The sequence below is a fragment of the Salvelinus sp. IW2-2015 genome, linkage group LG20 (genome assembly GCF_002910315.2).
Source record: "Salvelinus sp. IW2-2015 linkage group LG20, ASM291031v2, whole genome shotgun sequence".
NCBI lineage: Eukaryota > Metazoa > Chordata > Actinopteri > Salmoniformes > Salmonidae > Salvelinus > Salvelinus sp. IW2-2015.
The window spans coordinates 69018526-69039755 of record NC_036860.1 but is presented as its reverse complement, the minus strand read 5'-3'; the positions used below and the strand labels follow the sequence as shown (position 1 = coordinate 69039755).

Here is a 21230-nt window from a genome sequence, read left to right as displayed (position 1 = left end):
AAGAGTTAGATGCACTATTGTAAAGTGGTTGTTCCACTGGATATCATAAGGTGAATGCACCAATTTGTAAGTCGCTCTGGATAAGAGCGTCTGCTAAATGACTTAAATGTAAATGTAAATATAGGTCATATCCAAAGCCATAGTCATTTTATTCTTAAATAATAATAAATGTATACATTATTAACCTCTGATATTAACCTGATAATATTAGGATAGGCACAATGAGAATCGCTATACAGAAAAAACGGGGGGGAAAAAATCATCATAGCACATCCATCTGGTGACATTTTTCTTTACTTGAATGGAGCATTTGGGGAAGGAAAGTGTGACAGAAAGCTTGTTTCACAACATAATCTAATTGTATGATCGCCTAGAAATAGGCCTACACCACAAAACAAATGAAATACAGGAAAAAGTTGGCACAATTTTTCATATATCAAACTGCTTATCATATCTCATATAAAGCAAAATATAAAATGTATATTATATTGAATATTTCAGAAGTAAATAGCACAGACAAATAGTTAACACAAAGTTAAGGGCACCAGATGATCCAACAAGGCATATATAGTGTGCCAAAGACTAACATTTGCTCTGTGCTGGTGAAGCATTCATAACCTTGGGGAAACTGGGGATGGTTCTAACACTTTTAGCATTTTTGTCAATTTCTCAGAGATTGTTTAAGCTGCTACATTCAAAATGTGATAGGAACGGCTCCCARCTGTCTGCTACCAATAGGTATAGGTGTTATCTCTCTAAATCAAACAGACAAGGAGTAAAATGTTAACAATTTATGTCACCTCCCAGGTCAGTTGTAACAGGGCCTGGAGTGAAATGTAACAGTTAAAAAAAATGCAGAAATCATGATATGCAACAAAATATTGAAAGCCTTATTGAGACCATGAGAACAACATTGCCACGTCCTCTTAAGGATCGGACCCTTTTTTTCCAATTTTCACCTAAAATGACATCCCCAAATCTAACTGCCTGAAGCTCAGGATCTGAAGCAAGGATATGCATATTATTGATACCATTTGAAAACGAAATACTTTGAAGTTTGTGGAAATGTGAAATTAATGTAGGAGAATATAACACATTAGATCTGGTAAAAGATAATACAATGAAAAAAACATTTCACTGTAACAGCTACTGTAAATTGGACAGTGCAGTTAGATTAACAAGAATTTAAACTTTCTGCCCATTTCAGATATGTCTATGTCCTGGGAAATGTTCTTGCTACTTAAAATGTCATGCTTAATCACATTAGCGCACGTTAGCTCAACCGTCCTGCGGGGGGACACCGATCCCATAGAGGTTAACATTTTGTGCAGCAGAAATAATAAAATAATAATAAAAATCATAAAATGTTTATTATCTTTTACATTTCTTTAACTGGCCCTCCTCAACCACTACAACAAAATCTGACAACTAAACAAGAACATCTGGACTAAACAACTGAATGTTTGTGGTGTCTCTTATGTAAAAAAAAAACTCATGAATTCCACACGTGTGATCACGTGTCATTTTATGTGAAGTTAATGTGATAAAATGTGACAGCGTGAGCACATGTGAGAACGTGATCTCATGTTCAATAAATGTGACACGGGGATGCAACATTTCAACATGTGATACCATGAAACTACACATGTGACATTTCACATGTTAAATCATGTGCACGTGTTTTTTCCCCCAACGCTTCACATGAGACATTGAAGGGATTTGATTATCTGACACAGGTTGCCCCGGCAGGAGAAGTTTGCCCTGGGTAAAAAGTGATTGCATTCGGTTTGGAACAAGGCTGCCTCCCGGGCGTGAACCAAGTGCCCCGTTCAATGCCCACGGCAAAGTTGGCTCAAAACAAAAGTGACATACTGTAGATTAAGCAAGTGGATGTTCTCAAGACACTTGTTTTACCAGTCGTCAGGACGTCACATGATGGTCCCAAACCATTATAATAAAGTCATGGTATGGTGGGTTTTAAAGTAAGTGGTAAACTGTTCATCTAAAATATAACTCCACCTGGGATTTGACCTCACAACCACTGGATTTGAGGTGTGCTAATCTTTCTGCTGCACCAAAATGTCTGGCAGCATTCCTCCTGTGGCAATTTGCATTCCCAGTACCCAGACCTCCTTAGGCTAGTTCCAACTAACCCTGACCCTTGCAGCCATGAGCTATCTTCAATTTTAGCCACATGTTCAAACTTTAGCATTGATAGCATATATATAATATATATACACACTGGTTATAAACCTGATAAGTTTGGTGAATCTAATGACAAAGCAGGTGATGCTATCTGCAAAATACATTTGGTCAATTTGTTTTATTATTTATTTATTCACAGGGTCTTGCTTCTTCACAATAGATTGTGCACGGTGAGTCACGTGATTCTAGCTTGTTCCTGATTAGAGATATTGAGAGTGTTACAACTATCCTGTGTTACAACCATCCCCGGTCTCTCCTAAGTATCCCCGCTATGATAACCTTTCAGAGGAGGATACACAGCAGCGAAGTCGGAGTCCCAAATGGCACCCTATTCCCTACATAGTGAACAAGGAGGCATTTGGGACTCAACCTTCACTCACATTGTAGGATTTTTAATGAATTTATTTGCAAATTATGGTGGAAAATAAGTATTTGGTCACCTACAAACAAGTAAGATTTCTGGCTCTCACAGACCTGTAACTTCTTCTTTAAGAGGCTCCTCTGTCCTCCACTCGTTACCTGTATTAACGGCACCTGTTTGAACTTGTTATCAGTATAAAAGACACCTGTCCACAACCTCAAACATTCACACTCCAAACTCCACTATGGCCAAGACCAAAGAGCTGTCAAAGGACACCAGAAACAAAATTGTAGACCTGCACCAGGCTGGGAAGACTGAATCTGCAATAGGTAAGCAGCTTGGTTTGAAGAAATCAACTGTGGGAGCAATTATTAGGAAATGGAAGACATACAAGACCACTGATAATCTCCCTCGATCTGGGGCAGATCTCACCCCGTGGGGTCAAAATGATCACAAGAACGGTGAGCAAAAATCCCAGAACCACACGGGGGGACCTAGTGAATGACCTGCAGAGAGCTGGGACCAAAGTAACAAAGCCTACCATCAGTAACACACTACGCCGCCAGGGACTCAAATCCTGCAGTGCCAGACGTGTCCCCCTGCTTAAGCCAGTACATGTCCAGGCCCGTCTGAAGTTTGCTAGAGAGCATTTGGATGATCCAGAAGAAGATTGGGAGAATGTCATATGGTCAGATGAAACCAAAATATAAATTTTTGGTAAAAACTTAACTCGTCGTGTTTGGAGGACAAAGAATGCTGAGTTGCATCCAAAGAACACCATACCTACTGTGAAGCATGGGAGTGGAAACATCATGCTTTGGGGCTGTTTTTCTGCAAAGGGACCAGGACGACTGATCCGTGTAAAGGACAGAATGAATGGGGCCATGTATCGTGAGATTTTGAGTGAAAACCTCCTTCCATCAGCAAGGGCATTGAAGATGAAACGTGGCTGGGTCTTTCAGCATGACAATGATCCCAAACACACCGCCCGGGCAACGAAGGAGTGGCTTCGTAAGAAGCATTTCAAGGACCTGGAGTGGCCTAGCCAGTCTCCAGATCTCAACCCCATAGAAAATCTTTGGAGGGAGTTGAAAGTCCGTGTTGCCCAGCAACAGCCCCAAAACATCACTGCTCTAGAGGAGATCTGCATGGAGGAATGGGCCAAAATACCAGCAACAGTGTGTGAAAACCTTGTGAAGACTTACAGAAAACGCTTGACCTCTGTCATTGCCAACAAAGGGTATATAAGAAAGTATTGAGATAAACTTTTGTTATTGACCAAATACTTATCATCCACCATAATTTGCAAATAAATTCATAAAAAATCCTACAATGTGATTTTCTGGATTTTTTTTCCTCATTTTGTATGTCATAGTTGAAGTGTACCTATGATGAAAATTACAGGCCTCTCTCATCTTTTTAAGTGGGAGAACTTGCACAATTGGTGGCTGACTAAATACTTTTTTGCCACACTGTATATCTACCTATTCCCGTAGTCGATAGTACAGCACATTTCTATACGCGAGGGGAGGTCCTCGGGACTTATCTGAAACACACAGGTTCTCTAACGTCAGGGAGTGGAGCATGAGAATAATAGGCAGAGGTATAGTGAACAACAACAAAAATATTTTACACCATCTTTTCATCCTCAGCTCCAGGCATACATGTTCCTTGGAAGCTCCAGATCGTACTGATTCCCTATCCCAGGACATAAAAAAAAAAATTAGGTGACATACAAATCCTCAATTATATTCGATATATGCCTGAGCTGTGGCATAACCCAGATCAGACCAATTACTCGTGTTCACAGAACATGTGGCACAATACTCTCCCGAGGGAATGCCAAGGGAGAAGGAGAGTGGGTCAAATTGGCATACGGGTACTCTTGCCGTACACACGTACAAAATCCCCGGATATACTTCCGAATTTGGACTAGCCCAATGTTGCCACTCCCATCCTCCCTGCGCATGCCAAACTTCTCATGGTAATGCGACTATGTAGAACAACAAGAACAGCCAAGTTAAACACGGAAGGCCACACCCTTAATTACAATCAACAATCTCACACACCTGGCACTGACAGAGGCACAAGGCTGCATTCACCAATTCAACAGTTCCACCCTGTTACATCTTCCCCCTCTATTTTTGAAATGTGTCCTCACATTTAACCAAGGAAGTAAAAAGTTTGCCACGCTGACCCTCGACACGTGAGCCCCTCAGGGGTGCATGCTTAGTCCCCTCCTGTACTCCCTGTTCACCCACGCCTGCTTGACTGCGCACAACTCCAATGCCATCATTAAGGCTGCTTAGACCACCTATAGAGAGGAGGTCAGTGATCTGGCAGTGTGGTGCCAGGACAACAACCTCTCCATTAACATCAGCAAGACAAAGGAGCTGATCGTGGACTACAGGATACGGAGGGCCGAGCACACCCCTATCCACATCGATGGGGCTGTAGTGGAGTGCGATGAGAGCTTCAAGCTCCTTAGTTCCACATCACTAAGGAATAAACATGGTCCACCCACACCCACACATTTGTGAAGAAGGTACGACAATGTCTCTTCCCCCTCAGGAGGCTGAAAATATTTGGCATGGGCCCTCAGATCCTCAAAGTTCTACAGCTGCACCATTAAAGGCATCTTGACTGGTTGCATCACTGCTTGGTATGGCAACTGCTTGGCATCCGACTGCAAGGCGCTACAGAGGGTAGTGTGAATGGTCATGCCATCCAGGACCTCTACACCAGGTGGTTTCAAAGGAAAACATTTGTCAAAGACTCCATCCACCCAAGTCACAGACTGTTCTCTCTGCTACCGCATGGCAAGCAGTACCAATGCACCAGGTCTGGAACCAACAGGACCCTGAACAGCTTCTACCCCCATGCCATAAGACTACTAAATAGCTAACCAGACTATCTGCATTGACCCTCTTTGCACTAACACTGATGCTACTGTTTATTATCTATCCTGTTGCCTTGTCACTTTACCCCTACATATATGTACATATCTACCTCAATTACCTCATACCCTTGCACATCAACTCAGTGCTGGTAACCCGTGTATATAGCCAAGTTATCGTTACTCATTGTGTATTTATTCCTTGTGTTATTTTTTTCCTATATTTTTCTCTCTGCATTGTTGGGAAGGGCCTATAATTAAGCATTTCACTGTAAGTCTACACCTGTTGTTTACGAAGCTTGTGACAAATGACATTTGATTTGATTCTGTAACACAACACTTTGCGGCCCGTGGGCCGACCCCTGCTGTAGAACGACGGGAACAGCCACTGGCACTGACAGAGGCATAAGGCTGCGCTCACCAACTCAACAGTGCCACCCTGCCATCCATGTGATGTGGTGGAAACCTGGGATTCTGGCCCTGAGTCACCTTACCACCCAGAGAGGAATGGCTTACTGCAGTATACTTCTGTGTTTGTAGTTAGTCCTTACAGTAGAATCCATAGGCCACCTCTGAGTTCAATAGATACACAGTAAGTACAGTGCTGCCATCTGCTGGGCATTGTAAGTAATCAAGGACGGCTACTATATGATGCTCCACAGTTTTCCCTCCTAGAAATAGAGGTCTTTCTCAATCCCAACCCAGTCTTCAGTGACCACAAATCAGTAGTTTAACACGTGGTCCATTCCAACACTAACACACCTGACTCAACTAATCACAAGAGCTTGATTATTAGTTGGACTAGTTCAATCAGGTGATCAAATATTGAGAACAGTGGCCTATAGAGGCCCTCATGTCCTGAGCATGTATTCCAGCATTAGATGGGGTTAGCTAAGTGGCTAGCTGGGACAGTCTGACATAGGGATCCTCCTTGCACTGCTCCTCCTGCCTCCTCTCTCTCCTCCCTGCCTGCTGCTCTTGACTGCCCCCTTTAGGTGGCCCAGAAGACTGCACATGGCCCCAGCCCCCAAGTGCCTGTAGAGCCGGGAGGAAGCAGTACCCAGAGGTATGTAGGGTAGGGTCCACTGGGGGCAAGGTGAAGGGGGTGGTGGTGGTGAGGGCCATGTACGCTGGAGGAGGGTCTTCATTCTCACTGGGTGGTGAGCAGGTGGACATAGAGCTAGGTCGGGGTGGGAGGAGCTCTGACTTGGGCCATGCCATGATGACGACATTGTTGCCGTTGTTGTTACCAGTGTTCTTACTGTCGTCCGTTACTACAGCGCTCATAAGACCATCAGACACTCCCTCTGTTGATCTGGACAGGCCAGCACTGACCTGAGGCATCGCCACATAGCCCTCACTTGACTCCAAGAAGGATGGGGCAGAGGGAGAAGAGGGGTCAGAGATAGAGAGAGTGTTGTCGGACTCCTCACAGGGAGGCTCCAGACTCAGAAACTCACTCGGCGCCGGTGAACTGTCACCACACAAGATGTAAGGGCCACTGAAGCTGAAGCCGGATGAGTCTAGAGCAGGAGGGCAAGATCTGTCCACAGACAACAGAAGTAGGGAGGAAAAGTTTGGGTCATACTTCTTCCACCCCTCCTTGGTAATGGAATGCAACAGTCCATTGGCCTGTACATCTGGGGTCAACCACAATGGATTATCTGAAGAGCTGCAACACAAGAATGAGTTACGGCTTAGGGTTGAGCCAGGTCACCGTGTGTACGAGTATTCTTTTATAAGTGTTGGATAGTGTAGGTTAGAAGTATAAAAGATATGAGCTAATTTTACCAGCTAAAGCAGAGACTGATATCCTCCCTGCTCTCCAGTGTCTGTACGCTGCAGATGTAGGTCTTTTCACTTCTCTCACTCTCGGGAAATAACAACCTATCAGGAGACTTCTGGGAAAGAGAGGACATTACCATTATCTGTGAGTGAGGAACTATGAAAGATGGATACATGCAGGCACGTGCACAGATAGAGGTCTACCTGTGCCCGAGCACCTGCCCCTTTGCCCTTCCACTCCCGTTTCCCTCACACTCGCCCTTTTGGGTGGCGGTATATTTTTTGCATACCGTTTTTGTCGTTGTTGTTCTGAACCCATTGCCCCCAAGTCGTCGTGACATCGTCAAGTTCACTAACTGGCAGATTTACATCAATCAACATTAATGATCAGCTGATAGCCTACCCTCTTTTCCCAATATCAATCATGTCTTGCGGAGGCACTGTAACTAGTTTGCCTACAATTTTGTCAATGAGTGTAAATAGGCCAATGCTAAAACATGTTAAAACTTTCGCTATAAAAGGCTGTTAGTAGGTTATGAATTTCGAGATATGAATTGCCCCTATTATCATTTTGAGCACCTGCCCCATGAAAGGTCTGTGCACAGCCCTGGATACATACATTGTAATTTATAGTGGTTATGAAAAATAATTTCTGTACACAGTCTAGACAATGTTTATTATTATTGAGTGCAGTTGTCATATAGCTGAATAGTCCACAGTGAGATGCTTTGTGAATAATGCTGGATGAATACTCAGCCATTCAGATGTATTCAGACTTACCTTAATGACCTCTCCCAGTGCCTTGCTCTTGAGGGGCGACGGGACAGACACCTCCCACAGGACTACCCTCCTACAAGCAGAAAACGAATGAATCAATCAATGGGTGGATAAATGAATGAATAGAATGACAGGTAACTGCCAAAATAAAGGATAGGGTGTTGGACCACCATGAACCAGAACAGCTTCAATGCACCTTGGCATAGATTCTACAAGTTTCTGGAATTATATTGGAGGGATGCGACGCCATTCTTCCACGAGAAATGACATACATTTTGTCGATGGTGGTGGAAAATGCTGTCTCAGGCGCCGCCCCAGAATCTCCCATAAGTGTTCAATTGGGTTGAGATCTGGTGACTGAGAAGGCAATGGCATATGGTTTACATTGTTTTCATGCTCATCATGACCACTCGTGGCCTGTGGATGGGTTATTGTCATCCTATGGGGGCATTGCCCATGTAGCCAAAATAATGGTCTGCCCAGCATTTTTATACATGACCATAAGCATGACGGGATGTTAATTGCTTAATTAACTCAGAAACCACACCTGTGTGGAAGCACCGGCTTTCAATATACAGTACTTTGTATCCGTCATTTAATCAAGTGTTTCCATTATTTTGGCAGTTACCTAGTAAAAACACAAGGGCGAATTCAAATGGTAGAAAAACAATAAAAACATTTGGAGAAGTCTGATTAATCACCTGTGACAGGCTGGTATGGTAACATAGAGAGCGATGAAGACAATGGCCACCAGTACACTGATGAAGATGTAGAGGAAGGTGGTGATGGACCAGGAAGCTACCAGGAGACATGGGACAAAACATGCATATGTAAGAGTGGAAAAAGTAGTTGATGATCATTGATGAGTAATTGATTAGTAGTGTCTGGAAATTCCTGTCTGTCACGTGAACTGATTGAGATGGCGGTTGCTTCAAGAGAACAAAGTCCTATTTTATCAGCTCCTGTATGCTGCCTTCATCAAGTCTAGTCTTCATTTCTTCTTGTTTCACTCTCTGAACCCTCCAAAATGGCGTGTTACATACATTTCAATATTATGGTAGTTCAATGATAAAACATCCAACTCATCCAAGCTCATTTTTCTCATGAAAGCAAATATCATGGCTTCACATTAGACTAACACACGGAAGCAAAAAAACGCTCTTCAATACATAATGAAAGTCTTTGTTTGTTTTTGAAAACATTCCTCAAGGGATTTGAACTTTGGTGCTTTTTCATTCAGCATCACATTATAGTTTTTTGAACTCTGCTGTTTTGACATGGATCACATCCCCTCATTTGTACTTGTTTTAGTTCAGACGGGTTATCTCTGATGATAAAATATGTTTTCAGAGTTATTTGCAAAAAATAATAGAATTAGCTTGGTCCAAGTTTGTGCTCTTGCCAACTCCATTGCTGTCATTATCAAGCCATATATAGCAAATGACATGACAATGAGTGACAAGGAGTTGGTATGATGGCAAAAAACAGACTCTCAGGCTAGAATAGAATAGAACAATAGAATAGAATACTATTAAAAACAGGCTTCAACCAGGAGATACAACCCAGGTCCATTACCTGGTCGTGAGGTCCACTCCACTGGGTCGGTCCATTCTGAGGGGGGTCCTTCGAAAGTATCACCCCTTCCCGGGACCACCAGGGCTCTCACCTTAACCAGGTAGCACTCAGAGGGGCGCAGGGACCCCCCCAGGATGGAGAGCGAGAGGGACCCCTGGGAGACATTGAGGAACCTAGTGTCCTCCTGAGAAAAAGAAAAGGTAGTCATCATCAAATGATCTTTTCATGAGATGCTTAAAAAAAGCAACAGTCTATCTCGCTTGACGAGCGTTCTTTAGATGATGACCTAGATATGATCAAATGTAATGCTGAACATGAAAAGACATTGCTTTTGGATCATCCCACTTCCTGTGAAATTATAGCACAGAAAGAGATCAAATACTTCTCCTACCCGAGTGTCATTACTCCAGTAGTGCACCTGATAGGTGAGTTCAACATTTGATTTTGGCGGATTCCATTTTAGAAGCCAGTTCCCGTCTCGAGCTTCTATCTGCACGTGGAGTGGACGGTTTGGACGGACTGTGTAGAGAGATGCATCAAGAATCAGACATCAAGAATCTTTAAAGAGATTGAACGGGATCTTAAACAGGCTGGTGTGATTACAGACATATTCAATCTCTCTCTATCCCAGTCTGCTGTCCCCACATGTTTCAAGATAGCCACCATTGTTCCTGTACCCAAGAATGTAAAGGTAACGGAACTAAATGACTATCGCCCAGTAGTGCTCACTTCTGTCATCATGAAGTGCTTTGAGAGACTAGTCAAGGATCATATCACCTCCACCTTACTTGTCACCCTAGATCCACTTCAATTTGCTTACCGCCCCAATAGGTCCACAGACGATGCAATCGCCATCACATTGCACACTGCCCTATCCCATCTGGACAAGAGGAATACCTATGTAAGAATGCTGTTTATTGACTGTAGCTCAGCATTCAACACCATAGTATCTTCCAAGCTCATCATTAAGCTTGAGGCCCTGGGTCTGAACCCCGCCCCCCTGTGCAATTGGGTCCTGGACTTCCTGACAGGCTGCCCCTAGGTGGTGAAGGTAGAAAACAACACCTCAACACTGGGGCCCCACAAGGGTGCATGCTCAGCCCCCTTCTGTACTCCCTGTTCACCCATGACTGCGTGGCCATGCACGCCTCCAACTCAATCATCAAGTTTGCAGAAGACACAACAGTAGTACGCTTGATTACCAACAATGATGAGACAGCCTACAGGGAGGAGGTGAGGGCTCTGGGAGTGTGGTGTCAGGAAAATAACCTCTCACTCAACATCAACAAAACAAAAGAGATGATCGTGGACTTCAGTAAACAGCAGAGGGAGCACCTCCCTATCCACATCGACGGGACAGCAGTGGAGAAGGTGTAAAGTTTCAAGTTCCTCGGCGTACATATCACTGACAAACTGAAATGGTCCACCCACACAGACAGTGTGGTGAAGAAGGCACGACAGCGCCTCTTCAACCTCAGGAGGCTGAAAGAAATGTGGCTTGTCACCTAAAACCCTCACACATTTTTACAGATGCACAATTGAGAGCATCCTGTCAGGCTGTATCACCGCCTGGTACGGTAACTGCAGCGCCCACAACCACAGAGATCTCCATAGGGTGGTGCTGACACCTACAGCACCCAATGTCACAGTACAGCCATAAAGATCAAGGACAACAACCACCTGAGCCACTGCCTGTTCACCCTGCTATCATCCACAAGGCAAGGTCAGTACAGGTGCATCAAAGCTGGGGAGACTGAATAACAGCTTCTATCTCAAGGCCATCAGACTGTTAAATAGCCATCACTAGCACAGAGAGGCTGCTGCCTACATACACAGACTTGAAATCATTGGCCACTTTAATAAATGGAATGCTAGTCACTTTAATAATGTTTACATATTTTGCATTACCCATCTCATATGTATATACTGTATTCTATACTATCTACTGTCTCTTAGTCTATCCCACTCTGACATTGCTCGTCCACATATTTATATATTCTTAATTCCATTCCTTTACTTAGATTTGTGCGTATTAGGTATTTGTTGTGAAATTAGTCAGATATTGGACGTTAGATATTGCTGCACTGTCGGAACTAGAAGCACAAGCATTTCGCTAGACACGCAATGACATCTGCTAAACACGTGTATGTGACCAATACAATCTGATTTGATTTACGAACGTATGTATTTTTTGCAGGACGTAACATATCATACGAAATGGATGACGTTGTACACAGTTGTGCACAATTCCCTGGACCAGTTTTGGCTCATGAGCACAAATTTCTTAACTACTGGCTAAAATTATACAAAACCTTCTAGCCTCATTTTTGAGAATACGCTTGGGGAATCAGCAGAAAATTGTGCCTGTGATACCACAATACAAACTCCAGGTGGCAGCACTGATACACAATCACTGAGGCAGTATATTTTCTGGATTGCATTAAAACAAATATCATCATAAATTGAGTCTCAGCTATAAGATTTTATTCTCCCTCAAATATCACCCCTGTGTCGGAGTGAAAATGACTCACTGTTTTTATGCGTCTTAAACATTTTGCTGTTGCATGTGGGGATGAGCTCCACCTCTAGCTGCTCTGAGTCTGGGACAGGGAAGGAGCAGCTGTATTTGAGCATTAGACCCCTGGATGGAGTGCTGACCATGGTGTTAACACAGCATTTCTGGGCTCTGGAGAGATGGCGAAAGGGAGAGAGAAATGGATAGATGGAGAAGAGGGAGGACAATGCTGTGAAGGAGAGTAGACATCCTTGAGTCTGAAGTGTAGTCAAATGTTTTGTCTCTCATCCATGGGCACACACACATAAACGCACGCACACACATAGTGCTTTGGCAGCAGATCCTAACTCACGGTGCAGTGTGGTTGTGTTTGCAGGACAGATGGAAGGTAAGGAACTGAGCCAGGTCTCTCTTCACCTCCCAGCTGCATGTCACCACTTTCTCGTCATCCACCACACACTGCGCACTGGAGGGGCCTGGCACAGGGTCTGCGGGAGGGAGGGAGGGAGGGAGGGAGGGAGAAAAGAGAGACAGAGAGAGAGTCAATTAGGAAGGACGTGAGTGAACAAAAGGGAAGAAGACATTGATGCACGACTGAGCAATGCTATTCCAAACACATGACATGAAGAGATCACAATGCCCTGACACCTCCACGTAAATCACACACAATGCTATAAAGTCACTCATAACAATTTATTTACAAACTCATTACAATCCTATAAAACTAATACATTAGGATGGAGTATGTTTATGTATAGTTCATTCGGAAAGTATTTAGACACCATTACTTTTCCCACATTTTGTTACGTTACAGCCTTATTCTAAAATTGATTAAATCGTTTCTTTCTCCTCAATCAACACACAATATCCCATAATGACAAAGCAAAAACAGGTTGAGACATTTTTGCAGATAAAAAACAATAAAAAAAATGAAATATCATATCTTCTTGGGTATGACGCTATAAGCTTGACACACCTGTATTTGAGGAGTTTCTCCCATTCTTCTCTGCAGATCCTCTCAAGCTCTGTCAGGTTGGATGGGCACAGCTATTTTCAGGTCTCTCCAGAGATGTTCGATTGGGTTCAAGTCCGGGCTCAAGGACGTTCAGAGACTTGTAGGGAAGCCACTCCTGCGTTGTATTGGCTGTGTGCTCAGGGTTGTTGCCTTGTTGGAAGGTGAACCTTCATCCCAGTCTGAGGTCCTGAGTACTCTGGAGCAGGGTTTCATATTTCCCTCGATCCTGACTAGTCTCCCAGTCCCTGCCGCTGAAAAACATCCCACAGCATAATTCTGCCACCACCATGCTTCACCGTAGGGATGGTGCCAGGTTTCCTCCAGATGTGAGGCTTGGCATTCAGGCCAGAGTTCAATCTTGGTTTAATCAGACCAGAGACTCTTGTTTCTCATCATCTGAGAGTCCTTAAGGTGCCTTTTGGCAAACTCCAAGCGGGCTGTCTTGTGCCTTTTACTGAGGAGTGACTTCCGTCTGGCCACTCTACCATAAAGGTCTGATTGGTAGAGTGCTGCAGAGATGGTTGTCCTTCTGGAAGTCTCACCCATCTCCACATAGGAAATCTGAAGCTGTCAGAGTGACCATCAGGTTAATGGTCACCTCCTTGACCAAGGCCCTTCTCCCCCGATTGCTCAGTTTGGCCTGGGGGCCAGCTCTAGGAAGAGTCTTGGTTGTTCCAAACTTCTTCCATTTAAGAATGATGGAGGCCACTGTGTTCTTGGGGACCTTCAATGCGGAAGACATTTTTTGGTACCTTTCCCCAGATCTGTGCCTCGACACAACCCTGTTTCAGAGCTCTGCGGACAATTCCTTCGACCTCATGGCTTGGTTTTTGCTCTGACATGCACTGTTGGACCTTACATAGACAGGTGTGTGCCTTTCCAAATAATGTCCAATCAATTGAATTTACCACAGGTGGACTCCAACGAAGTTAAACATTTCAAGGATGATCAATGGAAAAAGGATGCACCTGAGCTCAATTTCGAGTCTCATAGAAAAGGGTCTGAATACTTATGTAATTAAGGTAATTTTTTCATATATTTTTTTTTTACTGTTTTCGCTTTGTCATTATGGGGTATTGTGTGTAGTTTAACGAGGGGGAAAAAAAGATTTAATCAATTTTAGAATAAGGCTATAACGTAACAAAATGTGGAAAAAGTCAAGGGGTCTGAATACTTTCTGAAATCACTTTATGTACAGTAGGATTTGCCACTCACCGTCCTCAGTCATCCAGGTCACTAGAGAGCTCCACTCACTCCACAGTCCCGTCTTCCCCTTTGCCCTAACTTTGGCCTCATACTGGCAGCCAGGCACCTGATCTTCAGCCTCCACACTCAGCTGGGTGTCCTGAACCTTCACTGCCTGCACAGAGAGAAACAGACAAAGACTATGGCTGAGTCCCAAAAGGGCCTCACAAGGCTCTGGTCTAAAGTTGTGTACTATAAAGGCAATAGGGTTCCATTTGGCACGCACATTATGTGTGCATCTCAATTGACTAAAGTAGCTCTCCATTGGGCACATACATTAATTCAACGTCTATTCCACGTTGGTTCAACATAATTCCATTGAAACAACGTGGACGCAGCATTGATTAAACCAGTGTGTGCCCAGTGGGTTCCTTTCCTTGTCTCATTCCCTACATCTGCACTAGAAGCACCTGGTCTGGACAGGTGAAAGTAGACTTCCTGAAATAATCTTTAAATTGCTTTCACCTATCCTGTGGTTTCAAATCAGTGCAGATGAAAGGGTGGAAACCACTTCAGACTATTGAGACAGAGCCCTGATCTTTATCTGACTCCTGCCGGCGGTACTGTTTTCTGTACTTCCGCCGTGTGAAAGCCTCTCAGTCTCAGATAGTGGCACGGTAATCTTTGGTGAGGATTGTGACGTGCAAGATGAACGAAGCAGGAACATGGACGTCACCAGGACATAGCTTTCGGTACTTTAGCCCCGAATCTTTTGCGCTACTGCAATGGTGATTTTTTTGTTGTTGTAGTCAACTGAATATAAAAAATATAAACGCAACATGCAACAATTTTACTGAGTTACAGTTCATATAAGGAAATCAATCAATTATAATACATTCATTAGGCCCTAATCTATAGATTTCACATGACTGGGCAGGGGCGCAGCCATGGGTGGGCCTGGCTCCCCAGTGGGTGGGCCTATGCCCTCCCAGGCCCACCCATGGCTGCGCCCCTGCCCAGTCATGTGAAATCTATCAGTGAGACTTTTTGTCCAGCCTCTTGTCCAGCCAATCAGAAAGACTTTTTCCCCACAAAAGGGCTTTATTACAGACAGAAATACTCCTCAGTTTCATCAGCTGTCTGAGTGGCTGGTCTCAGACAATCCCGCAGGTGAAGAAGCCGGTTGTGGAGGTCCTGGGCTGGCATGGTTACACGTGGTCTGCGGTTGTGAGACCGTTTGGACGTACTGTGAAATTCTCTAAAATTATGTTGGAGGCGGCTTATGGTAGAAAAATTAACATTACATTTTTCTGGCTCTGTTTAACTCGATCTTCTCTAAAATTGGATTAGTTCAGCCGGTTAACCACACTTACTTACAACATTCAAGAAGATCAAAATCCATATTCCCATGAAACTGATTGGGATCAAATGGTTGGCATGCATGCAGCATGGACCTTTAACCTGTAAAACGCGAAGAATTATACATTTACGATTGACAGTGATGATGGCCTAATTTATAAAAAGGTAGGTCTAATTTGGTGTTTTAGTACCAACTTTCATTCATAAATGGCTTAATAATAATTTATAAAATGGTGCTCCAGGAGGCTACCTAAAAAAATAGCACTGGTTATAATAAATGTAAAGCAATTGCCATGTGTGGTCAACTGATCCCTCCAGCTGTCACGTTCTGACCTTAGTTCCTTTGTTATGTCTTTATTTTAGTTTGGTCAGGGCGTGAGTTGGGGTGGGCATTCTATGTTGTTTTTCTATGTTTTGTTCTGTATGTTATATTTCTATGTGTTTGGCCTAGTATGGTTCTCAATCAGAGGCAGATGTCAGTCGTTGTCTCTGATTGGGAGCCATATTTAGGTAGCCTGTTTTCTATTGTTACTGTTTCGGTTTTCATTTATTCTCTTGTTCTTTTGTATTCATTCTCGATTAAATGATATTATGGATACGTACCATGCTGCATTTTGGTCCTCTCCTTCCACCAATGAAAGCCGTTACACCAGCACCGGTTTGATTGGGACAGGTTCATTGTGCTGCTTTGAGACAAGTATGGGAACTCATCTTGATAAATCAATCAATGTAAGATTTTTGTTTTCACTGAATCTCCGTTTGGATATTAGGTTACAATTACGCTGGGTAATGTTAGCTAAGTTGAGGTGAGTGTTCATGGTCATTAGTCTAGCATTTAAAAGCAATGCAGATGTTCTCAACACACATATATTAGGCCTATAGCCTACCTGTTGAGCTACGCTGCTATTTTCCTGAACTTTCCAATACTTTTCTGATGCATTTCAGTCACTTAGCCTACTGATGTGAATATACCTTGTACACTTTTCCCATAGGAATTCAAGGCTATTCAAGTCATTTGACATATTTTTGGTTATTGTTTAAAAAGGTCATACAGTAAGGCCTACATTGTTTTAATAACAATATAGCTGAAACCACTATTGGCTTCATTGACTTACTGAATTTATGCTATTGTAATTTTAGGCTAGGCTACTAGCTGATAGATTATTTTAAATATTATTCTAACAGTAGGCCCCCCAATAACAATTGCGGAAGAATTCTGTTTAAATACGTGAGTGGCACTGGAAAGTTGGTGGACTATAATTTCCTACTCATATTGTAGGCCTAAGATCTGTGTATCCACTCTTTTCATTGGCCTATGCTATTTGTTGCATTTAAGACATGGGTTGTTTGACATTTACATATTGAGATCACTAAAACAGAGTAGCTTGACATTTTGATCATTTGTGTGGTATAAAAAAATATTATTGTAACGTCTCCAGTCATGTAAAATTATAGAATTATCATTAGAATTACAGGAAATGATTTCAGAAAATTCATTTTTTTCCCTCAGCCACAAACCCCTCAGCCCCACAAATGTTATGAAACTGGTGAAACCCGGGCAGGAAGCAGAGGGGTAGTAATGAAGGACTCTAAAGAAGTGATTAACGATTTTGTCACGGAGCAAAACTACCCTATGCTTGTGCTTGTTTTGCGTGGGATATATCATGCCATGATGAATAACCATGAGAGTTAGCATGAGAGTTAGCATGTGTTTTTACAAGAGGGTCGGAAAACATAAGCAATATGTTAACTAACAGTCCTCCTACACTCTTACAAAAAAAGGTGATATCCAGAACCTAAAAGGGTTCTTCAGCTGTCCCCATAGGAGAACCATTTTTGGTTCCAGGTAGAACCCTATTGGGTTCCATGTAAAACCAATTCCCTGGAGGGTTCTACATGAAACCCCAAATAAATCTAACTGGAACCCAAAAGAGTTCTAACTGGAACCAAAAAGGGTTCTCCTATGGTGACAGCCAAAGAACCCTTTTGGAACCCTTTTTTCTAAGAGTTTGTATTTATGAAGATTCAGAAGCACAAGTCTTAGATGAACAGGAGTCTTTGAGAGCACATTGTATGTTAACCTGGTCCCAGATTTGTTTGTGCTCTTGCCTGCTATCCTTGACAATGAGTGATAGGGAGTTGGCAATATATAGCAAAAACAAGATATGGCACTCAAGCTAATTGTTTGTTACTCCAGTACATACTGTCCAGTCATCCTGGTTAGACCTCCTGTAGTTGACCTGATAGTTGAGAGTGGGGGTCAGGAGGGACGTTGGGGGGTAGGGGCTTTCCCAGCTGAGCAAACGGCCCCCTCTCTCTACAGGCTGCTGTGATAAGTGGACTGGTGGACGCACCCTCACTGTAATACACAGAAGCACACTGTCAAAAACAAATCAACACATAAATGAATAGTCAAATACAGATACAGGACCCTATATATTTCGTAATCTGCTAGCTAACTTGTAACTAAAAATTAAACATGTAGATGTAAAATGATTGAGAACCAATGATTTATGACAGGGGTCCTGTAATGTTTAAACTCACGATTCTTAGACAGAAGCAGGGCAGGGGGACAGGAGGTCTTGAAGAAGAAGACATGGTTGGTATTGATGCCAAAGTCACGAGTGTTGTAATGACACTGGGCGGTGAGCTTGCTGTTGTTGGCATTCGATGCTGGCTGACCATAGGGTTTACACAGGGACTCACTGGAGGGACAGAAGGGAGAGAAAGTGAGAGAAAGAGAGAGAGAGACATGAGTTAATTGAGTACATTGTTTCTCGGTGTCCACATTTTCCTTCTCCCCTCTCTCCCTCCCTCTTTCTGTCCTCATCACCTCTATCCTTACCGGTTCTCAGTGTCGTCCCAGTAGTATAGGGCTAACAGGGCTTGTGAGGACGCGCGTCGACTCTCTTCCCAGCTACAGCGGACGTAGGAGCTGTAGTCATTGTAGCACCGCAGGGACTCAAGCACAGGGGACACTATGGATAGAGGGAGTGGGATATATATATATACAATAGAATTAGACCGCATTGTGCTGTATGATGTAGTGTAGTTCTCTCTATAGGGCATACAAATACATTTCCAAGTGGGTGGCAGTGTTGTGATATTGTCTCAATATTAAAAAGACTTTCTATAATGTCCACAATTAAACATTTAACCATATGTCCATATTATACATTTTGTTGTCATCGATATCTGCTAAAAAGATTCTTAGACTTAGACCCTACCATGATATTGTTTGTTCTCCTGGATTGTGCAGCGTTCTTTTCCATTATAGCAGAGGACCAGGGGAGGGAGAAGTGATCCACAAGACATCCAGAAGATAAGCATGTTTCCTGGGGAGCGCAGGAGGACAGGTCCCCCGGAGCAGAAGAACATGGGTAAGGGTCAGCAGGTGGGTCTCAGTAATTAACCTTCCAGATCTAGACCATCCCGGGCCCGCATTATGTGGACTGGCTGCTATATCTGTCAGGGTTCAGAGAAAAATGGCTCAGATACAGAAAGTCTCTCTCTCTCTCACGCGCACGCAAATATCATAATTCTCTGAAAAAATTACACCATTCTCACTCACTTCCCTTACAGTATATTCTTCACTAAGTGACTCTGATGTTCCTCACACCATCCACTGTGACCACACATCCGTTCTTCTAACCCTTGTTGGCTTTCTCGTGTCTGTATGTGTTCCAAATGCCCCTCTATTCCCTATATATAGTGCACATTACCCTATGGGACCTAGTCAAAAGTAATGCACTTTATAGGGATTATGGTGGTATTTTGGACGTCTCTTATGACAGTGGTACTGTCTACATTGTAATGTCATTTCATCCGACACAGACACTTTGGAAGAGAAGAATGAAAACAAAGTGACAGACAGTTGTGACTGTAGTGGCGTTGAGAAATCCCCCTCAGATACAGTGTGTGTGTGTCTCTGTGTCTGTGCGTGCATTTAACGATAAGCATTCTAAGAATATATTGTGGGATAGAGGTTAAAATACAAAAAGATGGTAAGAATCCCAAAAAATGATCACTTATATGTAAGCTTATTTATACAACTTAAGTTATTCTCACCTAGTCTCCTCTTAAGTGTTCAGTGAATTCTGTAGTCCTATTTCCAAGAAGTTATGGTGTGCGAGGAAATGTCAAGACTCAAGACAGATCTGTTCTGTCTGTCGCCTCAACTTGATCTGCTTCCTCTTTTCATGCGGCTGTTTACCATGTAGTCATAAATGACACTTAATCAGCATTCAGCTCCATCGCAGTGTGATCAGTATGCTCCCAGTGAGCACGACACATTGAAAAAAACACTTTTCAACCAGAAATACATCTGTTCAACCAAAAAGGTTTCTTTTCAACATCTTTTCAACCAAAAAGGTGTCTTTTCAAAAGGTTCAACATCTTTTCACGTCTTGTGCTATAGTATGGAAATGAAATGCTGCCATGAGGGTAGTATAAGTAGCATAGTATGCATGAATTATGAACATCACTTTCACACAATTTATTTAAAACTAACTTATTCCTTTTCTGTCATCTTATAATTGTCTTGCTGTTACACAAGGGTGAGACTCTAGCCCAGGTATTTTATGAGTGATGGGGATTTCCAATGAGGTGCTACTAAACAGTGTGAAAATGTATCGATGAAGTCTCTTAGTTGGTTGAGGGAGTGTCATGTCACTACAGCAATTGTCTGCATCACAAATGGCACTCTATTCCCTATATAGTACACTACTTTTGACCAGAACCCTATGATCCCTGGTCAAAAGTAGTGCACTAAATAGGGAATATGGTGCCATTTGGGATGTAAACAATTGATGTCATTTAGGTCCCTTTGGCATGCCAGGACTGCACTTCAGTAGCAGAGCAAATCCACAGTATAATACACCAGTCCTTAGCTAACCCACAGACAGACAGGGAAATGCTTGAGTCTGGATTCTGTGTCCAAAATGGCACCCTATTCCCTACATATTGCACTACTTATGAACAGAGGCCTATTTGGGGCGGAGACTGGAAGCTGTGCTGGGCTGCTAGAGTAGCTTATCCTGCTGCTCACTGTGGTGTGAAGGGAGAGGCACAATATCTGTCGAAGAACTCCTGTCTAGTACCTAGCAGGGTGATGATTTGACTCTTAAGTGTATGATACTCACATAGACCACTGATGAGGTTTTTAAGCGCACTCAAAACGCCAAAACCTACAATCGAACAACATTACTGTGACACAACACAGAAAAAATATGATTTTGTGGTAAGAAAGACATTTTTTGGACCAAATTTACATTGGCGATGGCATCACCTGCCTTGTCGTTAGATTCACAAAATGTATATCAGGTTTATAACCAGTGTGTGTAGATATATTTGATGTAAGTTAGCAATGCTAAAATTTGAACGTAGCTAAAATTGAAGATAGCTAATGGCTGCAAGTGTCAGGGTTAGTTGGAACAAACCTAAGGAGGTCTGGGTGCTGGGGATGCAAATTATGGGCCCACCAAGCCTGTATCCCAGGACTACCATACCACTGTCACAACTGACTGTGACTCTGAGTGAATATGTCCAACATACACAC

The 21230-nt window shown here is 43.1% G+C and overlaps 1 protein-coding gene across 2 annotated transcripts; it reads right to left on the bottom strand.

The window, feature by feature from the left end:
- Window positions 1–276: 276 nt before the first annotated feature.
- On the bottom strand, window positions 277–20434 carry LOC111980216 (interleukin-3 receptor class 2 subunit beta). Of its 2 annotated transcripts, none has more exons than XM_070449582.1 (14): window positions 19742–20434; window positions 18901–19138; window positions 18519–18651; window positions 18218–18378; window positions 17878–18032; window positions 14345–14489; window positions 12467–12602; window positions 12131–12285; window positions 9991–10118; window positions 9600–9783; window positions 8726–8822; window positions 8028–8097; window positions 7254–7363; window positions 277–7134 (listed from the first exon to the last, which is right to left on the bottom strand). In XM_070449582.1, the coding sequence occupies exons 2-14, from the start codon at window positions 19049–19051 to the stop codon at window positions 6354–6356; spliced, it is 2406 nt and encodes an 801-aa protein (XP_070305683.1). In that variant the 5' UTR covers window positions 19052–19138; window positions 19742–20434; the 3' UTR covers window positions 277–6353. The 2 variants fall into 2 exon arrangements, with proteins under 2 accessions (XP_070305683.1, XP_070305684.1); XM_070449583.1 differs by having other exon boundaries at window positions 7254–7360.
- Between the last annotated feature and the right edge of the window lie 796 nt (window positions 20435–21230).

Excerpts from the sequence above, each read along its gene's own strand:
- LOC111980216 (XM_070449582.1), bottom strand. The coding sequence starts at position 19,051 with ATGTTCTTCTGCTCCGGGGGACCTGTCCTCCTGCGCTCCCCAGGAAAC. Across the intron at positions 12,603-14,344 it reads GACCTGGATGACTGAGGACG|ACCCTGTGCCAGGCCCCTCC; the intron begins GTGAGTGGCAAA and ends TCCCTCCCGCAG. Across the intron at positions 12,286-12,466 it reads AAACACAACCACACTGCACC|AGCCCAGAAATGCTGTGTTA; the intron begins GTGAGTTAGGAT and ends CCATCTCTCCAG.